Source organism: Macrobrachium nipponense, chromosome 19, assembly GCF_015104395.2.
Source record: "Macrobrachium nipponense isolate FS-2020 chromosome 19, ASM1510439v2, whole genome shotgun sequence".
In the NCBI taxonomy this organism is placed as follows: domain Eukaryota; kingdom Metazoa; phylum Arthropoda; class Malacostraca; order Decapoda; family Palaemonidae; genus Macrobrachium; species Macrobrachium nipponense.
Genome location: NC_061088.1, coordinates 26,072,908 through 26,084,563, shown reverse-complemented (window position 1 = coordinate 26,084,563; position 11,656 = coordinate 26,072,908). Strand labels below are relative to the sequence as shown.

Below are 11,656 nucleotides of genomic sequence, written 5' to 3'. Positions count from 1 at the left end.
TAAAGATAAAATAATAATCACACTCATTACCAATGTACATTTACCATTTGTATGTAATTGCATACATAGGGTTACCTTCAAAAGGCATTATGATTTTCTGTAAAAACTCATCCAATTTTCTCTCCAATACCCAAAGGTCATCATTACACAGTACTTCAAAACAGCTGCTACATACAATTCATCATATGAAATTCTTAAATTTGTAGCACTTAGTATCTAAGTATACATAAGCACATCAAACTTAATCCATTCAAAAGTGCTGGGCACTAACTGGATTGTAACCCTATTAGAAATTCTCAGAAAAAAGGGCTTGTTCCAGTGCAAAGATAAAAGCACACCTTCTGTATCATCAAACTTAAAAACAAAATAGCCCAAAAGACCTTGATCATTGAAACTTAATGAAAAGGATGAACTGAAAGACACAGTAACTCTAAAAACAATCTTTAATTCCAAAAACAAAAAGATTACTTATACATGGTTAATTAAAGCCACATGGGCTAAAAATGTTAGAAAACTGCATCTACTCTCCGCATTTAATTTCAAATATTTTGACAAAAAAGATTAGCATATAGATATTGGTATTGCTTTGCATTCCAAGAAATATACAATAAGGAATAATGTATACATGACATTTACACACATTATTCACATACAAAAAAGGCACAACCGTTTGATACAAGGGAAACGGGACCCTTGTCCCCCTACGGTATGGTAAACAATCTTCCTTTACACAAAAACTCACACCACACACATCATTTCCCAACTCAACAAATAAAAAAAAATACACCAGCACTTCCCACATAAAGATCAATCAGCCCCATGAAGCCTACACAGCAATATAATATATAGATGCTGTATATACTGTATAGAACTATATATATGAATATATATATATATATTATATATATATGTATGTATTGTATTTTTTGACCTGGCTGCTCTGCTGAGTGGCCTTTAAAGGTCAAACTGTTTGGTAATGGCTATAGAGCAAGCATAAAGGTCTTGTAAGTTCATATCTAACAGGCTGGTAAAACTACATTACTGAGTATGATCGTCACATGAGCATAATATCCTTCTAAAATACAAAGGACTGTTGGCAACTGGCCTTAAGGAGTTAAGTTGTTTGAAAAATACTCTGGAAAAAATCAAATAGAGCACTAACCCCCTTTATATTCACAGAAGATAAATATTTCCATTATGTCCTCAGGTGCATTTCCCTTGCTAAAATCTGCTTTTGTCAACAATCTGTTGATGCCAATTACTCAGGCAAGATAGCTCTTAGATTAGAAAGATGATGAGAATGTAAGCAGGAAACTGATACAAGGATTTCTATCCATTATATGAAATACAAGAAAATGCCAAACTGAATGATTTACTGAAATGAATTCAGACTACAACAAAATATGTTTGGAAAAAATTTTTCAAGAAAACCTAAATGAAAACATTAAAAAAAATAAAAAAATAAAAAAATAAAAAACATAAAACCCTCATTTACTATCTGCATATGTTGATGAACTTTATACATTTTTACTAATACTTTTGCCAAACCAGGGAATATAGTTATCTATGTAATGTAGTACGTACTATATTAACTCAACTGATTTGATAACATAGGAAAATGTCCACTAGTGATATTAGAGTAACTAAACAAAAGGAAGACACAAACAGCATGATGACAAAATGCATCAATCCTGAAGGAATGCCCCAGAAACAAATATTATAACCTTGCCAAGAACAGCCACTTCACATCAAACCCCATGAGTACCACATCACTCACTCAAATCACGTTCAACTCTCAAAAGTTATATCATAAAGTTATATATAAAATATTGCCTTATCTTTTAGGACAAGAAGTCGACTTCCATAAACATTACACGAAACCTGATACAATATCATACAGCAAAACAGGCCTCCAGGACCAGGTAACTTAAAGCCTACAACGGCCTCCAGGACCATTTAAAACATTTCTACCATTCATAAAAAGAACAAATGAATTAATGGTATACAATTGCCCTATTAAAATTAATGTTAAATTCAAAGAATACCTTTAAAAAAAAGAAGCTTTCCTCTCAATAAATTAGGTATGAATTCAGCAACAAAGTCCATACTTCCCATTTCCTTGAAAACTTAAAAGCTGAAAAGCAAATAAACAGATGCAAATACATTTATGACAACTTCTGACCTTTGACCTCATCCTTAAATTACATGTACAATGCTGGTCAAAGTTAAGAGTTCATTGTTTCAAGCTCTTACTCATGCATCTGCATTCGTCGAATTTTCAAGAACCCTGCTCAGAATACACTAATAAACTAGTATCCCTAGAAGTCCTGAAAAAAATGAGCAACCAATATTTTCTTATATTCCTTGAGGAATTACAGATGTACATAAACTTGAGTGGAGAAAATATGAGATTTTCTTTACTTATTTATCTCAAATAGGACGACATTAAAAATATAACTAAAATTAACTCCAACAAAGCCTTTAAAAGACTGCGTATTCCCTAAACCCATAATTCATAACCACTTTAAAATAGAAAAAATTTGAAATAAATATCAAACAAATTCAAAATAAAGCATTTGCAACTGCTAAACACCCAAACTATCTATGTAGTGTAAATCTTTTCTGCAATAAATTTCACATAAGTGTAAAAATGCCCTGATACTAGGTTCCTTTTCCCAAGCTTCAAAGCATTACTGGTAGCTGATACAGCTTCCAGAAAAAGTAGTTCTAACAAATATTTATGACTACTTCAAAAAGAGCTAAGTTTTGCAGTAAATGGTGAACTGGTACAGCAATAGATTAGGCTAGCTTTAATGCAAGATTTCAGCACCTTACAATGAACATACTCATTTGGTTCAATTTGAGCAAGCACTGAAAAAAAACACTCTTACCTGTCACAATTCTTTTTTGCATAGCTAAACAAGAGGCTACAAACCACAAATGCCAAACAGGATGTTGAAGTGGTTATGGACAAGGAAGTTAATGAGGATATACAGTTACTTTGCTTCAATCCCTTTTACAGAATATGAGAGGTTGGTTATAAGAACAGTTGCCATTACTCAAACTTTAGAGGACTTTGTGACATTCCGTGACCTGTTCACTCCACCGCAGTCATAATTTAAAGATAAATTTTCTTAGCCTTCCCTCCCTCCCAACCCCCTAAATGAAAAAGGAATGCACTTATTGTATAACATGCTGATAAAGCCACAACTGGAAGAACTAGGGAAAATGGACTACGTGCAAAAAATATTTATATTGTATGTATATACAAAAAGAGATAAATATTCTTGGTTTCTTCAGCATTTCCCTTTCATTGTCAAGGTCCTCGACTCTAAAACTATGATATGGAGCTGGAGGTTTATTCATTAGTACTCTCTAAACCATATTACTCCCTACATTTCTAAGAACACTGACTAAGAATGAAAATTAACAATCACATAAAGCTAAATAATCTACTGTGCCTAGGATTAAATCAATGCATAATAATTGGGATGCTCATGACAATAAATAGTTAATATCTAATGCTGATACAGTACTATGCAATCAAAGTAAACCAAAACTGATAAATATATCAAATATTAAGAAAAGATAAGTGATCACAATACAATAATAATTATATCAATATTCATAATAGTAGCAATTATAAATAAAATAATAATAAATACACTTTCATTATCATTACCACTTAACTAAATTCAGCACATTATACTCAGGGGACCTATCTTTGGGAATTGCATTCACATACCAAAAATCTTGTGCCTATATGAAAGGTAGCCAGTATGATTGTAAAAATCACTAACAAATATTAACACACAACTATATACATATATACTTTTCTCACCAACCTCTCCACTTTGCATCATATTTCCATAAAAAAGGGAGTCTGGTTATTTTGCTTCAATACGTTTCACAACACTTGACAAGAAACAGGATGTGACATAGGTGACCATTATCTCAAAACGCACAAACTTGGATGACCACTAGTTGCAACAAGATTAACCCTATGATCATAAGGTAAACAGGAATACTACATCAACCCAAATTTCTACTCTACTCGCCACAAAAGGTATAACATCCGTATGTGCTACTTCTATAACTGGAATTCCCTTCTGAAATTGTCCAAAATATGCATACGTTCCTGTCCAATTAATTAAATAATAAACAGCAGAGAAACCATTGTTATTAGTACAGTAGCTGGACTGCCTTTAATAACTTCTCATTTTGTTTAAACATGTAGTAATAACTAAACAACTGAGCTGAAGCTGGAATGAAAACAGTAATTCCTGCTCTGAATTCAATCAAATACAAAAAGAAAAAAAAAAGGTTCATCAAATCACTTACCCAGTATTGTAGACAAACAATCTAATTAGTAAAAACAAAACAATGAAATTGTGCAGAGCAAAACACTTCCTCTTCATTCCAAAGTATACCTTCAGTTTATGAGCATAACATTCCAATTGGTAGCAATCCTTATCAGTTCCCAAAAAGGGCAACACCATTTGTAAAAACACATTCATACCAAACCTATTCATGCTCTGAATCATTAACCACTCACCATACATGATATGCTTTCTGTGCATAACCATAGATAAAGAAGGGCATGAAGCTAAACACTGTCTTCATCACTCCATGAAATGATAAAATTAAGGAAAAAATAACAATATGAAATCAAAACTGACTCATGAAATAAAGTCACATTTTGGAAAGGGGTTTTCTGGTGAAAGTTAAAGAACTACTATTTACCATCTGAGAATTGTCTGCTTAGAAAAACACACTTCTTCATATACTGTAATAGCCTCAGAGTACTTTCACTTGACAAGAAATGTTAACTATAAGACAAAATAGTTAATCATTTCAAAACCCTACCATTCTAAAAATAGGTACTACCTGCAGTATATTCTCAAGAAGTACCCTGTATGGTGTTCCATGTGAACAAAAGCTACACCTTAAATGGGACACAGCACTTCCAGTAACCACACTATTTTTTTTTCTTGGGGTTAATGCTTAAACATCTAGTAAAATGGCTTGATCAAACTATTTCAAATAGCATATATGAAAATATCGATGACTACCTCAGTATCAAGATAAGCTATTAAGACTGCAAAGGGATAAACATCTAAATGACCATCCTACTCCTCTTGATTACATAAATGAATTGCAAAATGTACGAATGCTTGTTTACCAGCACTCCTGAGAAATGACTCTCATTCAACCAAAGATAAAATATCTTGGAAAAGTAGCAGCTGCAACTTCTGATCCAAATGTAGCTAGTATACTGTATGCATTAAATGATGCTATAGCTTTTTATATGCTATATTGTAAGCAATAAATGATGCTATAGCTTTTTATAAGACAAAATAAGAATAATCTATTAGCATTACACCAGAGCTACATACATAGTTCTGAGGAGCTAACCCTCAAGATATTTCATGTCAGTTATACTAAACTTAATTTTTTATTACATTTAATCTTTTCCCAAGATAAATGTCAATTTTAACTTGCAATACACTTTATCCATCCGATCTTGATCATACAAGGCATTAATGGGTAAGCTAGAGGTTAACCCTAGCAGATACCAAACACTGTTTCTAGTGAAGACAAAATTTTCCTTTTTATATACAAACGTAAATCTATGTCAAAATTCCAAAATACAAAATTTCAGGCATTCATTACAATCTACTTATAGCTGTCTTACAGCCAATGAAGTAACATATCTACACCTGCCTCAAATATCTACTCTACTGTACAGACACTCTTGCTACTCAGTAATGAATTAACTCAACTCGGTGCTTGTCTAATGATTTTCGCAAAAATGAATAAGAATAAGACCCCACAACTAATTAGAATACCTTACATCATTTCTTATTTTACATACAGTTCTTATTGGCTATGAAAAGTGAAATACAAATTCAAACCCATACTTCTCAAGCAGAACACTTCTCACACACACTTTGCGACGCAGTTAAGGTAGAAAGTTAACAACTTGTGGCGTACTGAACTCCTAAAAATATTTGAAAAATTAAATGTCCAAAAATCTAACACTAGGAGGCAATTATTATTATAAATTTGTGCCTTGAATTACCCTAAGATTTATGGCTGTACCCATAAACCTTTCTATAAAAATATTTTTTAGAGAAACCATCTACGTCTATTACTTTCTGTCATGTCCAGTTCATCACAGAAAAATAATGATAATACATGATGCATGAGATGTACAAAAAAAGGGGGGCCTCATTTCTAAGGAGAGCTGATGGCACAAGGCTAACACATTACTTCATTTAAGCATTCATTATTAATCCACTTATGATAATATGATCATGACATTGGGCTGATGACATGATTTTACTATCAAATGAAACTTGTCTGTTATGTAAATTTGGTACAACCATCAAATAACTAAATTCATGAAACTTTCTCAGAGACAAGGGTGATCTAGATAAACACTAAACTGGGTCAGCTTACAAAGCACAATTATGCTCTTTATCAATCATAATTTAAAGGAAGAAATGAAAAGGATATAATTCTAATTAAAATTCTATTAATGTATCAACCTTCAATAAACGATCCTTGCTACTACTTTTATTAAAACCTGTAACCTAAATAACAATACAATATCTGCTAGTTTCATCTGGACACTGATTAAATAAATACTGAATTAGCACCTGCCCAAACATAAAGACTGACCTCTACAAATTACTATACTATTTATAATCTACAGTATTTTCAAGAATGCAACCTCTTCCCTGCAAAGCAAAACAGCTTAAAACCCTATCCTCACCTTCTGCAGTGACAAGGTCTTGTTAGATTCATTAATATAATCCAGTAATGAAATACAATGCACTCAAGGCTATCTAAGTCTGCTATTTTAGTTTATCGTTAATAATTCTACATGAGTGGAAATCCTCTATCAAGACACAAAAACTGTAACTTTTAGAAAAGAAACAATTAACAATATCTTGAATCATAGTCAAATTTGATCAGTATTTATGTCATCAGATAACTATCCAAAAACACCACTATAATACAGTAAACAGCTCTTCCAATTAGCTATGACAACCAGGTAGTACCTCTGCTTACAGCTGCATAGCAGTACCACACAAAGTGTGAGTTCACCTAACTTTTACACAAGATACTGAAATTATAACTTACCATGGAAAGGAACTTTTTCATCAGCCTCATCAGACTTAATAGCATGAAAAAAAAGAAGAAAAAAAAAAGTTCTGAAGTCAAAACACTTACCTGTTCTGATATAAATGTCATTAAGGTGCAAGATTAAATCAATCATGATATTTGTTATACATTGCACTATTCTATACTAAAACTGAAATTACAATGCCTATTCTAATCAGTCTGAAAGCACTTAAACATTTCTTAATTCTAGGACACAACAGAGTGCAGATATCCAACTTCCAGGTCAACAATCATTCACCATAATAATAAGACTAAGGTGACTGACGATACATCAACACACCGAAAACATAAGCAAAACTTAAGGAGGAGGGCTGACAGTGCAGCAGTCCAAAAGATTCCTCATTTCTGTAATACATCACATAAATGAAAAAATTACCTTGCCCATGCATGAAAAATACCATGCAATATCACATCCAACAAAAAAAAAAAACTTCTATACATTGCAATTGCTCTTCCTTAGTCTAAGCAGGCTGGAAGGCCACCTAATGCTTGCACAGACTCACAAACTGGTCATCTCACACCCTGTCAAAAACCATGGAGAAGGGTATCATTAAAACGTCTAACAATGGGCTTTCTTGACTTAACAAGCTTGCTGGCAAAGAAGAGAGTCTCAAAGTTGATAACCAGCACCCTTAAGAAAGCACAATAAAAAAAGCAAAACTCACAATGATAAAAAAAAAGGCACAACTAATTTCATTTTCACTGCATGCCAAGATGATTATCATAAAATACAACTACCAATTAGTTGCGACAATTATATTATAACTCTGCTTAAATATTGGCTTAAATACTGTTACAACATAATGATGAAGGCTAACTTCTTAGCAATGATACTGTACTATTATTTCATACTAGACCAGTGCTAGTCGGAAGTAGGCACTGGATGCAGCTGCAACTAAAGAAAACTGCAGCCATATGCTAAATATGCTGAAGGGAACATAAGCATCAAAGAAGGAAAGCTACAGCTCAATATTTTGATGATCTCCTAAGGGGCATAGAGGTTAATGCTTCCAATTAAATGAAGTCTGTTGGGGTTGGTGTCGCTGCGACATGTGGTTCTGGCTGTGTTGTATGTGCTGATTTTGGGACACAGGTTGTATGCAATTGCTAGTATCCATCTGTTCATAGTGTCCTGATGATGCACTGTCTGCTCCATTTGCGAAAGTGAAGGGGTTTTGTAGGGCCCCAACACGAGGTGAAAAAGGTCCAGCAGAGTTTGGTGTATAAGGCTTCCTAGGTGAGCGAGCCTTCACAACACTGGGGCGCGCCATCTCTTCTAAAACTGATGGAGCAACATACGTAAAGCCCTGTGAAAAAAAAAGGTTTGATTGATCCTCTTGACTGGTCTATATTTGAGATTTTCACACTACCTGCTGATCTAATTAAAAATAATGTTTAGAATGTATGTATATTCCCATAAGAATATATTTGTTCAACAGTAATCCCTAACAGTAATGTTGAGTTATGTAAATAACAATATAGGCAGCCCTAGGTTAATGACAGGGGTTCCGTTCCTCAGGCCTGATGCTAAGCAAAAATCATCATTAACCGAAATTCAAAAGTCTACAGGTGTCACAACCTACCTTATGGTGCCCTAGACTTGTTAACGATGCCTTAGACAGTGTCACGGCCAGATATTTCGCCCTAATATGTAATAACTTTAACCCTTACTAGACAGGTATATATATCGATATGTAGCTCCTCAGGCCGGGTAAACTTTGAGGTCGGCGTATTTACAAATAAAACACATCAATGGAAAGAGAAAGATATGCAAATGTATATGGTGAAAAGAAAAAAATTCTAAAAATTTTCCCTACCATCCACGAAAAGTTGAAAATCGCTATTTACAACCCCTTATGGGGCCTCTTTTACAGTAATACCTTGAAATGCAAGTATAATTCGTTCCTGGACCAAGCTCGTAATCAATTTGCTCGTATCTCAATTCAATTTTTTCCATATGAAATAACTGACAAAAATTGAATGCTGTTACACACACACACAAAATGATATAATAAATGACTACCATGATATGAAATAAAATGTGGTTTTATTATGAGTTCTTACCATCAAGACAGATGATAGCAGCTAACGGCACTGCGTGCGGAGGAGGAAGGAGGAAGGAGGGAGGAAGGGAGGGAGAGAGAGTTGGACGGTACCTTATTTAATACTGTTCATTTTTTGTATTTGTTCATAATTTAGACATGATAGTTATGCCTTTGTGCTCTTGATAGCATCCTTCTGTTTGAGGATTGTACATATCGTCAATGTACTTTGCTAGTAATCACATGCCAACTCACTCAAGCGGACACCATGCTCACTTTTCTCGATAATTTCATGCTTCATCTCCATCATCATCATGCGCTTTTTTCTTCTCACTGTCAGCCTTACCACTTGCTTCCTTAGGACCCATCACTTATTACAAAGAATGTTCACAAATAGTGTGAAAATCACATAAATAACACAAACACAACAAAGGAAATGCTTGGGAGACATGTACGGAATTCAACGACCACATGAACTGACTGAATGAAGTGGACTTAGAGTGCTCTCACGTGCTCAGCCATCTAGCGTTAGCATTTGTAAGCGTGCTCGTGTCACGGGCTGTTCGTATGTTAGAGCACTCTTATGTCGAGGTATTACTGTATAAGACAACTGTAAATTTTACCAACTTATATGTTTTCTCTAACAAATAATTTTATTATATTTAGTAAAATTATAATTATTACTCACACAATATAAAAACAAATAAGAAATAAAATCAGTAACAATTTCTTAGCATATTTGTTGACAAATATTTATGTACATTTACGGAGAACAAAAATCCAGCAACTTTTTTTTTACTTTTACATTTTTTCTAATATTTCTTTGCACTTTTTGTAAAATTACACTTTCAACTGACATACTACTGTAAAAGACAAGAACAGAAACCAACAGCAACCCCTTGGTATATTTATGCGCAAATTTACAAAGAGACATCATGTGAGACAGAGAGGTATTACATTCCCCCTTGAAGTTACAAGCAAAACTGAAGTCCAGAGACCCCCAATTCGTGGTTTTAGCCAGTGTAAAAGTTGCCATTTGTGAATTTGTGGGCTATAGAAGTATTAGCACCCCTTTCTCGCCCGATTCTTTCCAAACTGATGGCTCTTAATATTGTTTCTCTACAGGATCAATCCGTCTACTGCCCTAAACCTGTTATTACTACTCCCGAGGATCAATCCATCTATAAGGGATAATGAAAATGTGGAATTTCATTTGCCTAATCATTTTATGGTCTGAATGGTAGTTCCACAAATTTTTAATGTCAGATTCAATTAACTTATTGGTAAATCTTGGCCTAGTATGAGAGAGAGAGAGTCACCTCTTTCATACTGGAAAAGTTTCCTCCACCTCGTTATTTATCATATCTTCTAGTTAAATAAGTTAAAAAAGCAAAATTGAATCATAAAAGTATTGTTAGTAACGTTATAATCGTTGCTTGAATGCTACAGTCACAAACAACTGAATGAAAACTGTTGTTCTGCTACAACAACCAAATTGAAACTGATAACAACAAGGTTTTGCTTGCGTTTCAGCCATTGTAAGACAGTAAAAAATTACGGTAGTTATATTACAAATGCCATTAAGTAGAACAGGACTTTAATATTTTTACATTATACCTTTATTTTTTATGGAGAAAATATTGGAAGACAATAATGAAGCTGAGAAAACAAAAAGTTCACACTGCTAATGGCTATAAATTATCGTGCATTAGCAACATGGATACAACTCTACTGCAAATAATAGTGGAGAAAAAGTATTTTAATAAAAATTACTGGCCATGAAAGAACACATTTAACTGTTGTTTTCACGCCCATAAAAGATAAATACGTAAATCTCATATTATTATGAAACAGGATGAAAATAACCAACGGAATAAGTTTTTTTTACACAAAAAACATGCTCCTGACACCATCCATTAAAGAAAAAAATAACTATCGAGTTTAAAACAAGTATTATTTCAACTTAAAAGCACTTCATATAAAGAAAAATAACCGTATCCCATATAAATAGTTTCTAGAGATCTACTTAGGCTAAACAGAAGCAAAAAAATCACTCTGAATTGAGTTAAATACGGTGAAATGACCCTGCCTCTGCACTCGGCTGATTTTTCCAAACCAAAACTTAGATCACTTTGTATTTTTATAATACTATGTGTACATAGTAATATGAGATTACATACAGTATTATTGAATACAGGGAAGTAAGCATCACTTTTTAAGAGCCAAGGAAAAAATGCATATTCGTTATGTTTGTATTTTATGATTGTCTCGGCGCTTAGGCAAATTACCAATAACCAGACAACAGCGCCATCTATTAACGAAAAAGATAACTAAGTCTAGTTCATGTATTTAAGTCAATTTTCAACTTAAAAATACTTCATATAATGAAAAATAACCTCGTCACATATGAATAGACTTTCTAG

General features: G+C 33.4%; 1 protein-coding gene across 2 annotated transcripts in view; it reads right to left on the bottom strand.

Annotated features, from left to right (window-relative positions):
* Positions 1 to 425: 425 nt before the first annotated feature.
* LOC135215323 (ribosomal protein S6 kinase beta-1-like) overlaps positions 426 to 11,656 on the bottom strand; it is a 97,081-nt gene continuing 85,850 nt past the window's right edge. For both annotated transcript variants that reach the window (XM_064249887.1, XM_064249893.1), the window contains exon 11: positions 426 to 8,498. In XM_064249887.1, coding sequence (XP_064105957.1) covers positions 8,193 to 8,498 — 306 coding nt within the window. In that variant the 3' untranslated portion in view covers positions 426 to 8,192. The remainder of the gene's footprint in view (positions 8,499 to 11,656) is intronic.